This window comes from Pan troglodytes, chromosome 3, assembly GCF_028858775.2.
Source record: "Pan troglodytes isolate AG18354 chromosome 3, NHGRI_mPanTro3-v2.0_pri, whole genome shotgun sequence".
Lineage (NCBI taxonomy): Eukaryota > Metazoa > Chordata > Mammalia > Primates > Hominidae > Pan > Pan troglodytes.
The window spans coordinates 111958242-111976775 of record NC_072401.2 but is presented as its reverse complement, the minus strand read 5'-3'; the positions used below and the strand labels follow the sequence as shown (position 1 = coordinate 111976775).

The 18534-nt window shown below is 36.8% G+C and overlaps 1 protein-coding gene across 1 annotated transcript in view; it reads right to left on the bottom strand.

The window, feature by feature from the left end:
• Window positions 1-18534, bottom strand: part of ENPEP (glutamyl aminopeptidase) — an 87141-nt gene that overhangs the window by 39674 nt on the left and 28933 nt on the right. The window contains exons 4-10 of the mRNA XM_517397.9: window positions 16830-16950; window positions 13781-13935; window positions 13230-13343; window positions 10025-10159; window positions 8130-8195; window positions 3498-3563; window positions 3205-3356 (exon numbers count right to left, since the gene is read on the bottom strand). Of these exons, the coding sequence (XP_517397.2) occupies window positions 3205-3356; window positions 3498-3563; window positions 8130-8195; window positions 10025-10159; window positions 13230-13343; window positions 13781-13935; window positions 16830-16950 (809 nt within the window). The remainder of the gene's footprint in view (window positions 1-3204; window positions 3357-3497; window positions 3564-8129; window positions 8196-10024; window positions 10160-13229; window positions 13344-13780; window positions 13936-16829; window positions 16951-18534) is intronic.

Sequence of the window (18534 nt, the reverse complement as noted above, 5' to 3'; positions counted from 1 at the left end):
AAGGAGTGTGGGGAGATCTATTTCTTACACCATGGTCCAATTTCATGGCCCCTGAGCCACTTAAGTAAAATTTCTCTAATATCAGAGCCTTTTCTTATACTGTATCAATGGCATAAAATCATTCTATCTGCTTCATATTTTTGTTATTTTTTAATAAAGAAGAGAGGTTTAATTTACTCACAGTTTTGTACGACTGGGGCAGCCTCAGGAAACTTACAATCATGGCAGAAGGGGGAGAGGGACATTTTACATGGCGGCAGGTGAGAGAGAGCAAGCAAGAGCAGGGAAAATGGCCTTATAAAACCATCAGATCTTGTGAGAACTCCACTTCATATTTTTGGATTATAATTTTTATATACAGTCTTTGATTTGGGTTTTTTCTAATTTTCTTTTTTATAGTTGACCAAACGGATGGGCTTTCACCAAATCCTCAAGTTTTTTTCATCTTCCCAACCGCACTACCCACTGGAGAGAATTTCTCTTTTTCCTGGAGATCGCCTACCTCAGCCCCAGTCATCCTGCCCTTACAGGCACTCACAGCACCCTGAGCATTTCCTTTCGTGGTTTTCCTAGGTTGGATGTACCGTTTCCTGGATCCCGGGTCCCACGTATTTCACTTTTTAATTTATTTATTCATATCCTCCCTTCTTTTCTTTCTCTTTCTCCTCCAACCCCCAAAACCCTTTCTAAAGTGCAGCCTTGAGTAACTTTCAAAAAAGTGTTAAGTGGAAATCATTTTCTGGGGCTGCATTTCTGAAAGTGTCTTTAATGTACTTTCACACTTGGTTTAATTTTACTGGGTATAGAACCAGAGGCTGAAAATATTTTTTGCTTCAGTGTTTTGGAAGCATTGCCTCATTCGCTTCTTGCATTCAGGGTTGATGTGGAGAAGTCTAATGCCACACTAACTTATGTCTCTGTTTTCTGAAATTTTGTGAGGGTGTATCTACATATGTTTTGGGGTTTTGGTTTTTCCTGTTTGTACTGTTTACTAAGTGGGGTCTGTTAATCAGAATCCTTGTGTCCTCTATTATGTATTTGATATTATTTGCCTCCAAGTTTCTCTGTTTTCCTTTTAAAGAACGCCTATTGGCCGGGCACGGTGGCTCACACCTGTAATCCCAGCACTTTGGAAGGCCAATGTGCATGGATCATGAGGTCAGAAGATCAAGACCATCCTGGCCAACATGGTGAAACCCCATCTCTACTAAAAAATACAAAAATTAGCTGGGTATAGCGGCGTGTACCTATAGTTCCAGTTACTCAGGAGGCTGAGGGAGGAGAACGGCTTGAACCCGAGAAGCAGAGGTTGCAGTGAGCGAACATCCTGCCATTGCACTCCAGCCTGGCGACAGAGTGAGAGTTTGTCTCAAAAAAAAAAGAATCCTATCTAGTCCAGGCACAGTGGCTCATGCCTGTAATCCCAGCACTTTGGGAGGCTGAGTGGGTGGATCACCCGAGGTCAAGAGTTTAAGACCAGCCTGGTCAACTCGGTGAAACTCCGCCTTCACTAAAAATACAAAAATTAGCCGGGTGTGGTGGCATGCACCTGTAATCCCAGCTACTCGGGAGGTTGAGGCAGGAGAATTGCTTGAACCCAGGAGGCACAGGTTGCAGTGGGCTGACATTGCGCCACTGCACTCCAACCTGGGTGACAGAGTGAGACTCTGTTTCAAAAAAAAAAGAAGCCAAAAAATAAAAACACCTATCTGCTGGGTGCTAGACTGTTCATATTTGTCTTCTCTTTCATATTTGCTAGCTCTATGTGTGTTTGCCCTGTATTTTTGGAGGATTTGCCAAATTTATTTTTAGTTGGTCTATTAATTCTTTTGAGAATCAGAAATCTAATCTTTCAGGTTCTTTTGTGTTCTCAATTTGTCCTTTCTAAGACATTCTGCTCCTAGTTCATTGGTGTAATAGTTCTTCATCTCTGAATGCATCTCATACGTTTATTTTGTTTCCTTAATTATGCATCTTATAAAGTCAGGAGTTGTTTGTTCACATGAAATTTTAACCTTTTATCCTTCCAAATTTTTTCATGTATCTTGTGATCTTTGTCATTCATATTTAAGAAAGAGTTAAATTGATTCTAGTGGCTGGCGTGTACTCTCTCTATTATCGAGAAGGGATTTTATACATACATATATGTGTATATATATAATTATTTATTTTATTTTATTTTATTATTTTTAGGGATGAGCTCTTGCTCTGCCACCTAGGCTGGAGTGCAGTGTTGTGATCATGGCTCACTGAAGCCTCAAACTCCTGACTTGAGATGACTCAAGTCGTCTTCACGCCTCAGCCTCCTGACTAGCTAGGACTACAGGCATGAACTACCATACTCCAGTGCCTTTAAAAAATTTTTTTGTAGAGACAGGCTCTTGTTATGTTGCCCAGGCTGAAGGGAGTTGTATTTTTGAAGTAAGTTTCTCTGCTGAGCAGAAGGTCTGACTGGGAGCTCTGCCTGTGTGTATGAGGGGTGCTGTCAGCTCCAGCCCACCCATCCTGCAAATAACATAATGAGGGAGGCTTTACTCTGAGAGTCTCAACCAAATGGAAATCCTTAGCTCTCCTCTACTGTTTTAGTCAATTTCTTTAGGAAACAAGCCCACTGTATTTTTTCCTGGAGCCATTGCCAGATTTCTGAGAGCTCTGTGCAGAGAAAGAAATGGTAGGTGGCGGAGAGAAAGTAGGGGTGAGGGGTGGGTCCAACTGGCACAAATTGTCCTGAGACTAGACTTTCAATTCATTGTCCTATTTTCAGCCTCGCTTCTTACTCTTACCCTTCAGTCTTCATGCTAACACTGAACCTAGAACCTGTCTAGGGTTAGGGAAGTTCCCTTATTATTATCTGGTTGTATTTTCCTCAGTCTGTATTTCTCCTTCTACTTTACTTCTTCAGAACTCTGTAACACTTACAGCCCCTCCCTTTATTTTCTTTATTCTTGTAGGTTTATTTCTTTAGGTAATTCCATTCCTCTCTTCAATATCTGTAACGAACAGGATGCGGATGGATGTGCTCTGCCCACCATTTCAAACCTGGAAATCACTTGGCTATTTTTGAATTCCTTGTTCCCCTAAAGGCACTGCGGCTTTATACTTGTATATCACTCATCCATCATGTACTCAACAATAGGATATAAACAAATTACCAATATTTCTGCCAAATTTCTGTGTTTTTTTCAATGCATTATAGAGCCTTACCCAAGATCTGAAGGGGGCTGAGAAGGGTTAGCTCTTGGGTCCAACAAAAAGCGTTTCTGTGTGATGTTCTTGACACCGTTCACGTTAAGCACAGGATAACCCATCTGTCTGGTCCAGGTGTCCATTACTTCTTTCACTGGTAGCCTACTTGCCTAAGATTGAAAACAAAATGGAGATTAATTAATTAACAAATATGAGAAAATAAAAGGATAGAATAGTTAGATTAGAAAATGATTGGTAAGCCATTTGTAAATCAGACAAAGAAATATTTGGGGACATATACTCTTCCTTACCTCTTCCAGTGCTGCCCAAAAATCAGAAGTTTTTGCATTCTTGAATTGGTATTTTTCCAAGTACATCTGTGTGTAAAAAATAATCAGCATGTTAGAAGTCAATGTTTGCTTTTCTCATACTTTCACAAGATGAACCGAACCCCTGCTACTCAATTCTACCTCCATTGTGCAAAACCAGCCATAGATAACATGTACATGAATGAGCACGGCTGTTGCATTGATATTTGAATTCCATACAATGATCATGTATCATAAAATATTCTTCTTCTTTTGATTTTTTTCAACTATTTAATAATGTGGAAACCATATTTAGTTTATGAGCCTTAAAAAAAATACATGGATGGTGGGCCAGATTTGGCCAGCAGACAGTAGCTTGCTGATCTCTGCTCTAAGGAAATAAATATACAACCTTTCGAATAATAATGATGATGATGGTGGTGGTGGTGGTGGTGGTGGTGGATGAATTGGGGACATTATTCACTGTAAAGCATAAGTCTTCACTCTTCAAATATTTTAAAGTACAAGTCTTTTAGATTTAAGCTTCTTTTGGCAATTTTCTTTACAAAACCTCTTTCTATATGTGAGTTTTCAAATATAGTGTGATTTATCCCCAGAAAAAATTCCCAGTCTTCTAATCCCGTAACTGGGAGCCACTTGGAGTTTGCCAGTAAACTTTCCTAAGTTCCTGCTGTATCACTCCTCTGTTGCTTTCTAGAATTGTCCTGACTGAAAGTGGAGGTCTTTGATAGAAAATGGAACCATCTTCAGTGTTCTTAATGTTAACTTTGCACATATCATTTTCACTCTAAGTTGCTATAATTTTCAGTAGGTGCTGTACCTAAATCACGTTACCTCCTAAATTCCTCTTCTTTTCAGACATAGAGATAAAACAGTATTAGAAGGACTCCAAGAAGCCTGGAAGAGGGATGAAGCCACTTTGGAATGCTGCCTCCATATTTGTTCTTTTGGTTAATTCACTTCTTGGCACTACCACCAGAGGGCAGGCAAAGGAAGGGAGAAGCAGCAATCACTTTTAGGTATTCATTACAGAAAGTTGCACAAATCATTCATCATATCTTAATAAAATAATTGAATATTTGGTAAATCAAACGTCTAATATTTTTAAATAATAATAATTGAATACTTGGCATAGTAATAATTATAACCATAGCTGTGTTTTGATGACAATTTCTGTTGAATATCTTTTAAAATTAATTTAGAGGAGTTTGACTACTACAAGGTCTTGAGCTTAGAACCATGCAATCTTGGAACTGGAAGGGACTTTAAATATTATTTAATAAAGCTCCCACATTTTGAGGTGAAGGAAACTGCTCTCCCTAACTACCTGGGTGCCTTCAGAGGTGAAGAGATTTGCCTGAGATTATGATGAGGAGAATTCTGAACCCTGGATCAGTGTGTGTGGTTTTCATCACTGTTATTGTTGTTACTGTTTTTAAAATTGCAGTTTCTTGCTTCTCATGAACCACAGGCTGAATGGAAATTTATGTAATCAGCATATTAAAAGGTACTAATTTTATATTGTCTAGATTAGTGCTTTTGAATATTCTATATTAAGACACTTCCCTCTTCACCTTGAATAATCATGTAATCATTCAAGTCAAAATTACACGATGACCTAGGTCACAGTTCATTATTAGTTGGAATCAGTAAGCACAAAAGGAAACGAACAATGTTTCTGTTACTAGTATCCCAAGAAGGGAAAAGACATTTTCCAGCTGACCCATTCCTGTCTTATTGACAGTACTACTGATACTAGAAAAAAAAGAAAGGAAGAATATATTCTCGGTTTCTATTTTATGACCACATATTGTTATGAATGTCCCCTTCTCTATTACATCTTTTATGTACACGTATAGCCTTAAAGATTTTCCAGTTGATAATTTTGCTCTTATTTCCCCCATCCTGCACCTACTTTGCTGTTTGAGGTTGAGTTTGGGGCAAGGTGATGAGCATGAAAGAGAATAGACAAATGGCCAGCCCCAGATTTAGTTCCACACCAGGTTAGCTAATAAAGAGTCACTTTGGGCAGAAAGTTAGTATTTGCAACAGAAATACCTTGAACTCCCATTCATAGCCTGTGGGATTTCAGGGCAACAATCATAGAGTGATGATGACAACTCAAGGAGGATATTGTTGGGATGCTCAAACTATGTGAACTATGTTCCAGTTGGTCTGAGGGTTTATTGGATGTGGCCCATATCGATCATATACTATTTTCAGATATTAGCTAGTGTTTGAAGATTGAAGGAAAAGGGTGTTTGGGTGTTTTGTGTAAATTCATTCCATAGCACTATAATGGCATGAAATATTAATATCTATTCTTCATAGTTCAGTTTTTAGCACCATCTGTGATCACAGTTAAAGGAAGACTTTTAACTTAAGAATTATTAATTTTAGACAAAACCGGTTTTTTAAATTAATTATAACATAGATACTAGGTTAAAGGAAATATGAGAGTTTTATGGAATTATTAGGATAGCTGTTCATTTTCAAGGAATCTTAGTACTTCTCTATCAAAGTCAATATGAAAGATTATTTAATTTGAAGCCAGCTCTGAAGATGCCAAAATTATGTTATTTATTAATTACAATTTAATTTAGAATCAAAACTATACAAACTGAATTTTAACTTAATTTTTGAAAATGAATCTTCTTTATTTCTATGTCCTGTATAATTTATTATAGGCTATTCACTCATTCATTCATTTAACAAACATTTTCAGGATGACGTAACATGTGTAATTAAACTAGGCCCTGCAGTATGGGTAAAGATATAGAAGACAGAGTCCCTGATTAAAGATGCTTACAATGGGCAGGGCACAGTGGTTCATGGCTGTAATCCCAGCACTTTGGGAGGCCGAGGCGGGCGGATCTCTTGAGCTCACAAGTTCAAGACCAGCCTGGGCAACATGGCGACACCCCGTCTCTACTAAAAATATAAAAATTAGCCGGGTGTGGTGGTGCCTGTAATTCCAGCTACTCGGGAGACTGAGACATGAGAATCGCTTGAACCCGGGAGGCAGAGGTTGCAATGAGCCAAGATCACGCCACTGCACTCCAGCCTTGGCGACAGAGCGAGACTCTGTCTCAATAACAATAATAATAATAATAATAATGCTTATAGTGAGGGAATATACGATAACATTTGAGTTTGAAACTTATGGAAAAGTTACAAGATGTTCTCATGATGCAGAAGCACAAGCACATAGCTTCTCTCTTTGCACCTAATGTCTCTACAAAATATTTTACTAATAGACAAAGGGTTAAAATATACTGATATACTTCCAAATATTTCCGAAATCTTGACTTTATTTCTTACTTTAATAATCACCTAGATGTTTCACTATTGGGTAGAAGGGGGCCGTTTTCTTTTAGAGTAGTGTAGAGAGGGCTAAATGCCACATAAGAAGGCTTGATGGGAGTGAGATCTATGTGAATGGTGACCTTCTCCTGGGGAATCACATACAGAAGAAGTACTTTCTGTGGCAGCCAGCAGGGGGCATTTCTCCAACCTGTTTTCTGCTCTCTGGGATGAATACCGTCAGCACTGCTACTCCTGACTACCTGGGTTATCGCAGCAGGCAGGATGTAGGTGGAAGGGAAAGAGTAGGAAGAGAACTTCATTTCTAGGCTGGAATGGGGCCAACCTGCAGAGACGGCAGTTATAGGGACACATTGTAGCTACTTTGATAAAATTAAAAATAAAAACAAACCTGGGACGATTGGCTTAGGGTCTGTTAGAAAAACGAAAATGAAACAGAAACATCTCCTGGAATAATACGCTTAAGTGGGATGTGTGAAATGTTTCAGAAAGTTTATTGTCATTTCTGTTACCAAAAGGAAATAAGCCTCTTTATTCACTGACTCCATTGTAATAAGCATACTAATATTGATCTTTTCTAATCTAATAATAAGGGAAAAGTCTTATACTCAGTATAAGGGATGACCTTTATAAATAAATTTAGATGTTTATATCATGTTGCTATGGAAAGAATTGTATTCCCTGAAATTCATATAAACCCTAACCCCCAGTGTGATAGTATTTAGAAACGAAATCTTTGGGAGCTGTCACATTTAGATGAGATCACGAGGCTGGGACTCTTATGATGGAACCAGTATCCTTATAAGAGACACCAGAGTGCTCTCTCTCTCTCCCTCTCTCTCTCTCTCTGCTATGAGGACACAGTGGGAAGTCTACCATCTGCAAGCCCGGAAAAGAGGCTTCACCAGAAACGGAATCAGCCAGCACTTTGATCTTGGACTTTCTAGCCTCCATAACTGCAAGAAAAATGCATTTCTATCGTTTAAGCCACCCAGTCTATGGTATTTCCTTATGGCAGCCCAAGCTGACTAAGACACATGTAAGGAGTTTCAAAAATAACTAAGTAATCTGTTTCAACTTCTCCATGAGACTTCTGCTAAATGATCATTACAGATACAATGTAGGTACTCAATTGGATGTAAAATCATCTTTTTATCTTTTGCTATATTATCTATGCCTCAGTAAAGAGATTAAAAAGTAATTATCCTTGATTAATCACATATCTTAACATTCACCAGCCACATATCAATGTAGTTTACTTTTGATATCACTTAAAGTAATAAATCATACCTGACATCCTTTTTGAAAATTCTCTGGTTTTATCCAGTCTTCAAGCATTCTCAAAATGGAAGATCCCTACAATGGGGAAAAAAAGACAAATGAAACTAATAAAGGCTATGTAAGGAACAATGATCAGTTATTACTCTTGCAACTAGTATTTCATGATCATATTTGTGAGATTAGTTCCTCAAGATGATTCTGCTAAATTATATGGCTCTATGATTTTAGGATGAAAATACCACTTGGCACAGTCCCTGTATCTATGCATCTAAAATAACTAAAAGGTAAAGAGAAATTGCTAAAATGGCCATCATTTCAGGGACTTCAGATTCAAATAATTATTGCACTTCCCGAAATAAACCAGCAGATGGGGCTTTCTTAATGAAAGAGAAATAGTCTAAAAAATCACATTCTTTGATGAATGAGGAAAGTAGTTTCAAGGTAAAATTCTGCCAACTTATTAAATATATTTTCATATTTGAAAATAAGAATTAGATTTAGCAGAGGGAAGTAGATAGTCAAGGAATTATCTGGTCAAATAGCTTAATATACATGGATACATAATTTAGGCATACAATCTTTCTCTTCTCAGTGGTCTATCTCATTTGCTTTCCTTTCATCTGAAGAATCTGATGAACATCTTGGCTCTGTACTTTCTTTTTATGTGTTATAAGGTTAGTACTGAAATGCACAATTTGTAATATTTTAAACCAATTTTCAAGTAACTGAATGAAAAAAGAACACTGCCCCCCACTTAAATTAGTAATTTTTACTGTAAGTTATTAAGCATTCTAAATTAATTTTATACCTATTTAGAAAGCTAAAGGCCTAGAAACATTTATTTATCTTGGACATAATATCTTAAACCTGAGGAGTATCTAGGACTAAGGGGAAAAATGATTGAATAAATTTAAACTTCTCCCATGTGAATAATTAGAATAGGCTATAAGTGGATTCGAAATTTTCATTTTGACATAAAGATAAAAGGAATCATTCATAATATCAAAGAAAAATGAATACAAGAAGGCTGAACATACACCATGGGAATCATATGAGAGGGAAAGTCAAAAATATGATGCTAAGAATTTCAAATGCTAATACATAGAAGCTTTTTCACTCAAGTATTCATTTTAATAATTATAATATTTTTGACTCAAATAAAACTTTAGGTATTACTCAGGATAACAAAATGTATTAGCTTGCAGTAGCTTCTAAGCACCTCAGTGTAGTGGGAAACCCATAAGAAGCTGAAGTAGAAAATGACTAAAATAAAAATTTAAATTATGTTACATACAGATGTGGAATATGTTTGAAGAAGAGACTATATGAAATATTATGGGACAGAATGTGTCACATAAATCTTGGAGTTACAGATTTCCAGCAACTTTTCATAAAATATTAGTGGAGAAAAAATCCTCACCTACAATATGCTAACAAATTCATCTTTACATCTTCCAAAAAGGAATAAAAGTATTTCCTTCTGAGTTGGATTTAAATGTTTATTGCAGGCATTAAAATGTTCTACTAGAAAAGCTGTGCACATATACGGCATTTCTTGTTGACCACGTAGAAGAAAAAGATTTATTGTCTTTTAAAAAATCAAATAAAACAATTTTAAATGTGATGCTTCAAGTCTAAATATTAAATTATCAGAATGAAAATAATTATATACAAATGTGTAAAGAGAAATTCTTAAAAATCTCTTTTAAAATTCTGTGACAATGACCAGCACTAAATTCTACTGAAAAGTACAAACTATTGAATATTCAGCACTCAGAATAACTTCTACACCGTTTTCCAAAGCTCACTGGCACAGTGTGACCATTCTTACCATTTTTAGGTATCCACTAAAAGAAAAGTCACTAAACAGGAAGATGTTCAAAACAATGTTCTATTTCTCCCACCTTGCTATAGGATATTCCATCAAAAACAGATGTTATTTCATCAGGGGTTGTCACAGTCACAATAATTGGATGCGAAGACATCAAAGAATCATCCTCTTGAACAGGTAATACATCTTCAAGTAACATTTGGTCACGCTGAAATGAAAGAATGAGCCAAAGGAATATAGTATTTCCTTTATACTAGTTTATAAACTAAAATACCATATATAAGAAAAATTGGAGGAAAATAAATATAAATGACTTAAGTTACTTAAACATTAGGTCTTCAAATTAATCATATTTTGCACTGATTGAGCTATATTGATTTCATTCCCTTCTTCTACTTCTAATTCCTTTTAATTTTTCCCCCAGATGACAGGCCGAGAAGACATCAACTTCTGTGAATTCTGCTTCTGCTACTTCTGTATGACTTTTGGATATGTGCCAAACTTTTCAAGCCCTAATTCTATATCTGTGCAATGAGAATGATGACATCACTCCACAGATTTGGTCTAAGAATTAAGAGAGGTTGCATATCAATTTGCCAAATATTGATGTTCAGGTTTTTCTAATATTAACTTGTTATTGGAATTTGGATACTTCATAATTAATGAAAGAAAATATTGGCAGTTTATCCTTTAGTTCTAATCACCTCTCGTTTCCCTCCTAGGTTTTGTCAGCAATACAGACTGGTTGACAGGCCTAGCAGTACTGTCAGATTTCCTTGGTTCAAAGCTCAGTCTTTTTACTTTCTAGATATGTAAGTTTAAGCAAGTTTCCTCACCCATTAAATAGAAGTAATTATGGCCTGTACTTTTTGGAACTGTGCACAGGACTCAGTGATAAAATTCATGGTTAGTACTTGGCATAGTACCTGGCACAGAATGAGAACCTAACCCATTAGCTGCTATAGTTATTTTGACTCTTAAGCAGTAAGATTCTGAAATCTAACTCTGCTAAATCACTACTAACTTTAAAAATTTCATTGGCTCTACTTAATTAAAAATATTTCCAAAACAGGAGTATGCTGTATTAGCTTACATTTTCCAATTATGCGGGTTTCATTTATAACAGGAAAGGTACTGCTGTCAAGTGATGACTGCCAATCAAGATAATTTTGACTTGCATTTTGATTTTTGTATACCTAGGAAGTTTACGTATGGTGAGTAGAAAGATCCTGTTCTCAGTGTCAGGAAGATTGACTATACCAGCTGTGTGTGTGATTTTGGATTTTGCTACCAGCTGTGTGTGTGATTTTGGATTTTGCTACCACCTATCTCTGTGATGTTGGAAAGTTCTATCATTTTCCTGGCCTTCCGATTTTTCACCAGTGAAACGAGGTATTCCATGATTGTGGTATTTATTGAGCTCGCTTATAAAATATCTTTATCTATCTGACCCTTCCATCCGCAAGACCTTAAATTGAGAACTCCTTAAGGGCAAGAAGTGTATTTTATTCATTATTCATTTTGGAGTCCTCCATTTGCTGAATGAAGAATGAATGAATGGGCTGGGCTCGGTGGCTCATGCCTGTAATCCCAGCATTTTGGGAGGCCAAGGCAGGCAGATCACCTGAGGTAAGGAGTTCAAGATCAGCCTGGCCATCATGGCAAAACCCCATCTCTGCTAAAAATATAAAAATTAGCCAGGAGTGGTGGCGAGGGCCTATAGTCCCAGCTACTCAGGAGGCTGAGGCAGGAGAATTGCTTGAACCCAGAAGGTGGAGGATGCAGTGACCCGAGATTGCTCCACTGCACTCCAGTCTGGGTGACAGAGTGAGACTCCATCTCAAAAAGGAAAAAAAAAAAAAAAAAGGAATGAATGAATAGATGAAGGAATGAATTAATTGTTGTGTTGAACGATGTGATTAAATTTCATTTGAGAAGTGCATAGCAAATTCTTCTGGAATTTAGCCATCGCTTTTGAAACACAGAACTTGGAATATTAGACAATATTAAAATGTTATAATTTCTTATAACAGTTTGCTATAAGGGCCTCAGTATACTGTATGGGAGAAAATAAAGGACAACACAATTTTCCATTTATACAGTTTATTTTCAATAAATTATAAAATCAGCAATTTTCCATGTAGATGAGTAGTTTTCAACTGGAGGAGATTTTTGTCCCCCACGAGACAGCTGGAAATATGTGGAGACATTTTTAGTTGTCACAACAGGGGCTGGCAGGTTACTGGCATTTAGTTAATAGAAGTCTGGGATGCTAAGTATCCTATAACGCACAGGAAAGTCCCGCACAAAAAAAGAATTATCTACTCCAAAATGTCAATAGTTCCATAGTTGAAAAAAATCCAGATGTAGATAAGATTTTTAAAGAAGTAATTGTTGTAAATTAGCCTTTTCGCTTTGTAAAGCAGGCTAGAGCAACTGTAAGGGCTTCAAGCATTTAACTTTTTTGTTCTGTCCAGTAGAGGGCAGTATTTTACACAGTACAAAACCTCTTGTAATTAGACACATCCACACATTTGCACATTCATATATGCAATCAAGAATACTCCCATGATATAAATGTAAATAACAACTATACCTAGCTTTTCTGAAAAAAAATTTTAGAGTTCATAAAAGTTTCTATTCCAGGCCTCTGAGGGACACACTACCTGTTAATAGTCATTACATGCACATTTGGGAGCTTTTAAGCTTACAAGATAGAAAATAATGTTCTATTTCATAAAGGAGAAAATGGACTCAGATATTATGTAACTTGCTCAAGGTCATATTCCCTGTCATGCATCTAAGAAATGATGTGTTCAGGATTTGAACTTCAATCTAACTAATCTAACTACTAAATTTATGTTATCTCTTCATCACACTGTTTCTGCAATCTGTCTGAAATAAAGTAAGTCGTTCACAAATGAGACTCTGACATTTTTTCAAAGGGTTAGTGCTATAGATACTTTCTGGAACACAGAGTTAACATTTTCTATGCCACCTGTTTTTTTTTTTTTCCTGCCTTGATAATGTGTTTTGAGTGACTCTGTCAAGGATATCCCCAGATTGTGATGATCAGCTGCCCTTCTAGGTACTGGGAAAGGGCTGTAGGCAAGGTGTAGTCAGTGGAAGTCAGCTGGCTCCACCCTATCCTCACAGTGGAATTCCCCGCTCACCACTGTACTTGCCATCTGACTCGGGACCATTATCATAGTCCAAAGGCTTCCATCTGCTTTGCATGAGGAAAAGAGAGATTTCAAGTTTATGTGTTTAGGACTCACCATTTGCCAGTCTGTTTCTGCATGGTTTACTCCCAGAAACTCAAAGAAAGAAGCAAATCCTTCATTTAGCCACAAGTCTTCCCACCAGTCCATGGTCACAATATTTCCAAACCACTGAAATTATAAGCAATAAAGAGATAATTACATTCTTATGGGTATGGTAGAGAGGCCTAGAAAATGTCAAAACATTTATTTGTCCGTGCCAATGTTGTCACTGTGACAGAAGTGGCAGGCATTGTACTTAACATTTATTTCCTGCTTTATTCTGATTATTTAAATGATATTAAATTGTCTTTAGTTTATTGCCTTTATTTAGTTATTACTGGGGTATATAAATTTATATGAAGGCCTTGTGCATATTTCCTAAAGGCAAAACAATGTGGTTCAAAGTCTCTTTATGGCTAAATGTTTATTAGTACCAAGAAAGATTTTCATGCAAGTTTTTCTGAGTTGGCTATTTTTTATTTGCTAAGTCATAAATAATTTGAATTATTCCTGTGGTCTTAAGCCACTTTAAAAAAACAAGCTGATTCAGTGCTAAGATTCTGTACCTGATGCACAAGTTCATGGGCAACCACAGTGGCCACCCTCTGTTGGTTTGATGAGGCTGATTCCTTAGGGTCATAAAGCAGGTTCGTTTCTCTGTACGTGATGAGTCCCCAGTTCTCCATGGCACCAGTGCCAAAATCTGGAATAGCGATTTTATCTATAGAAGAAGAAAGAGTCCAGTGAGAAATACATTCTTTCCATTTGTTCATAGCTTTCCTTACCAAATTAAGTTATTTGGATGAATGTTTTTTAAAAGCCTAAAAATAATTTCTTAGAGTAAAGAACTGTAATCATGTGTGCGAACATTTCAGTCGTAATGCACTCAAAATTTCCATAGAGCATTCCCTGCTGGCTCCAGATATCAATGCTTTGTTTTTGTTTTAAAGAAGGACACTAATGGCAATGCCTCTATAATTTTATGTCTTTTGTTTCTCTCTGTATTTCATTTTTATTAGCTACATGTGTTTTAGGGGATAAGCCGTGAGGAAAAAGAGAAGTTTTCAAATTAGTATTTAGAAGTTCTGAGCTTCCAAGTGTATAGATACAGTCTTCCATCCAAAGACACAGATTATTCAAGAATATAAAACTCCATTTTTCTCTAATTCTATAAAATATTGATAGAAATACCAATCTAATAGCTTATCATCCGCTTTTATGTATTAAATTGGTTGGAGAAACATGGAGTTGACTATATTCTCTCTAGATTCCCTTACAGTTCTAAAATGTTGGACAGGAGTTTCTATAGTCTTACACATAATATCTGACAGGAGGAGGCAGTGTTGATCAGTTCTATGTTAAATCCCAAGACAGAAAATGCTCAGATGATTAGTGGCCAAAATACAGCTTCCCCAGTTAATGAACTGTAAACAGAATGTAATTTCTTTATTATTATGTATAATTTAAATGAGGCACAGAAATGAAAACAAATTGATTTTTCACTTAACATATAAGAGAAGGCCCTTTCTTTCTGGTTAAAATAAATATTCTTTCTTTTTTTTTGAGACAGAGTCTCGCTCTGTTGCCCAAACTGGAGGGCAGTGGTGAGATCTCGGCTCACTGCAAGCTCTGTCTCCTGGGTTCACGCTATTCTCCCGCCTCGGCCTCCTGAGTAGCTGGGACTACAGGTGCCCACCACCGCGCCCGGCTAATTTTTTGAATTTTTAGTAGAGACGGGGATTCACCGTGTTAGCCAGGATGGTCTCCATCTCCTAACCTCGTGATCCACCCACCTCAGCCTCCCAAAGTGCTGGGATTACAGGCGTGAGCCACCGCGCCCGGCCAAAATAAATATTCTTAAAGCTTTTTATAAAAGAATGAAGAGGGATGTATCTTAAGTAGAGGTCAAGATTACAATAGTAGTTTCCTTTTCATGTTATCTCATTTTTAGGTTTGGTTATTTTATCACAAGACAGTCATTTCAAAAGTAGAGAAGTATCTCCCCCAAGGGCCAATATTTTTCATAATGTTGTGGAGTGCAGTTTGCACTTAATCCTTGAACAAAAGGAATTTTTTGCAATCTCTTTTTTTTTTTTTTTTTTTTTGGTCAGTATTGGCATTGTAACTAACTAATTCTTGTATATTTAACTCTTTGGAGTCTAATAAATGCAGAAGTCACCTCTAAGGAGTCTAAGATATAATTAATTCTGAGAGAGTTGAAAATGCACATAAAACAGAATAAAGGAGTTGGGGAGAGGGAGAAAGAAAGAGAGGAGAAGAGAGTAATAAATGTGTGAGATTTCCACTTCTCAGGTTATCCTGGGTGCTACAACTGAGATAAAAGGCAAAGGATCTTTAAATTCATGTGCACAATATTTTATTAAATATTATTCTGATATTTTTAAATTGAGATGAGGTCTTCTGTCACCTAGACTGCAGTGACACAATCATGGCTCACTGCAGCCTCAACCTCCTGGGCTCAAGTGATCCTCCCACCTCAGCCTCCTGAGTAGCTGAGACTACAGGTGTGTGCCACAACACCTGGCTAATTTTTGTATTTCTTGTAGCGATGGGGTTTCACCATGTTGCCAGGCTGGTCTTGAACCTCTGGGCTCAAGCGATCCGCCCGCCTGGGCCTCCCAAAATGTTGGGATTACAGGCGTGAGCCACTGCACCTGGCCCAATATTCTGATTTTGATGAAAACTTGTTTCTTTTTCCAGCTCCTTCTCTAACATTTGTTAAGCAATCAAAAAATAGAATTGTATCCATTGAAGAGACATGCAGCATCTACAAGCTTGCTCTGAGCCACAGCCATTCCCATGCAGAGAATTTGGCATTCCCCTCGTGTGCATTGATAATTTATTAAAGTAAAGGCAGAAACAGAAACAGGAGGCCAACTGTTGGCTAATTTGTTTTCTTACTGCCTTCATTTCATCCCTACAAACATCTATATGGGTGTTATATTTAAAGTCTTTGTTAATAGCTCTCGAGCTTATTAATAAAGCATTTCCACTATTGATAGAAATGTCATATGCACACCATTTTGGTTGTAGCCCCACTTTTGCTTTATGAAGAATGATGTCTCCCTCTGTATTAGAAAAAATTATTGCTGGAAGGAGCACCAGTATTTCTTTAAACTGCTGGGGAATCTAGAATTTGCCTTGTACAACAATGGAAAGACTGGAAGCACATGGGGCTCTTACAACATCATTTATCCCTATTATTTTTTAACTTACTGATGACAGGGAGGCAGAGCAAGTATTGGGATGAATGCCGATTTTGAAATCAACTGATCTGGGTTGCTATTTGTGGCTCCATCACTACCAAGCTCTGCCATTTTGTGCACATACTTTCATCTTTATTTGGAAACACAAGATTATATATTCATCAGATAAGAACACAGTACAGGCTGGGCATGGTTGATTAGGCCTGTAATCCTAGCATTTTGGGAGGCCGAGGCAGGAGGCTTACTTGAGCCCAAGATATTGTTGGCATAGAATAAAAGGACTTAAGGATAACTGTTAACTGATGGTGACATAATTAGAAGAAATGAGTTAACTTAGATAAAAACAAAGGCAATATTAAAAATAAGAAAATTAAAAAATGATCCTCACCTAATTTAGGAAGAGAATAATTCATAGCAAAGTATTCTTCAAAATAATCAAACACACTTTTAGTTATGTTTGCAGCATATTCGGCTGTGTGCTTTTGCTCTGGCTGGACATAAATTGTAAGCTATTAAACAAAACACAAAAAATTCAGTGAAAATTATTCTTCATTCAACAAAATACAAAAACTGTGATGCATAACATACTTGAAAGAAAGTGGGCTTTGGGGCCAGATATGTCTAATTTGAATTCCAATTCTGCCTCATACTAGCCGTGTTGTCTCATAAATCACTTCACATCTCTGAGACTCTGGAGGAATTTTATGTAAAATGTTAATAAAACTTCACAACTCACTAAGTGATTTTAGTGACTAGAAATAATGTAAGACACAACGGTTGGCACGATGTCCCAGACATTTGAAAAATGTTATTAATTTTTTCTACTTAGAACATATATTATCTTCTTAAAATCTATGAATTTATCTATTCATCCATCCATATACCCACCTATCAATTTCTCTCTTGCGCGCTCTTTCTCTTTCTCTGTCTCTGTCTCTTTCTCTCTGTGTCATTTGTCCTAGAGGAATTGAATTAATGGGATTTTTCTCATGTAAAGAGCCCCTGAATACGTGTTATCTACTTGTGCTATTCTATCTAGTTATTTCAAAATAACCCTTCTGATATTCCAACTATTCAGCTCCAGAGCCTAAAATATAATGATCCAAACTTTCCCTGAGAGAAAGTCATCTTGGTAAGCTACATCAATTTTCTAAGTCACTACTTTGTGTCCTTATGACATAATTTATAAATCAAACCAAGTACAGATTTTTGTCCCCAATTCTAAGCATGTCTGGCTTTATAAAAAATTTTCAAGAATCCTCTTCAACATAGTGTTGTGAAAGCAGATGTGGTCTCTGGACAAGAATATTACAGGTGTTTAGGCATTTCTCAATATCTGAAAGAGGAAGCAGTGCCTCAGACAACTAGTGTCTGCTAAAAGTTTGTGAGAAATTCAAATAAAATATACCTGCTAAGCCTACAACCTGATTCAAAACCCTCAAGGAAAGCAAAAGATGTAATCATTTAGTAAGTTCAAGACCATTTACCTAATTAGAACAGCTGACTCAGGATTTAAACAAGAAAAAAAGAAAATATTGCCCACTCTCTTTATTATTCCCAATGCGTTGCTAGTTTTGGTATTCACTTAGGCACACACATCTTGAACCACCTTTTCCTAGAAGCAAAGAACACTGGAATGATTCACGAATATAAAGAACACATTCTGAAAGAGCATCCCTTAAATTACCAGTGCTGGCTCACTATTCTCACATCCACTAGGTAATTGGCATTCTTGCTTTATTTGCATAAATAAAGATGTGTTCGTCTTCACCTCTGAAGACGGCACAACTCACTCAGTCATCTCAATACTCTTAGAAGTTTTTTTTTTCTTACAGAAGTGATGATACATTTTCTCTAATAGTTGTTAAGCCATCAAAAAATGAAACTGTTTGGATTACCCTCCTGTCCTCTTTGTGAACAATGACAGGTATTTTTCCAAGAAGTTGAGTGAAACTAAGGCTCCAGTTTTTGGCCATTGAACAGAGTAAAGGGAATTAACCGTCTAAAATAAAAGTCACCACGTTCGTACAGGATTGCCATGTCATAAACCAAGAGTCTCAGAATTTTTCTTCTGTGAACTAATTGGTGTGTCA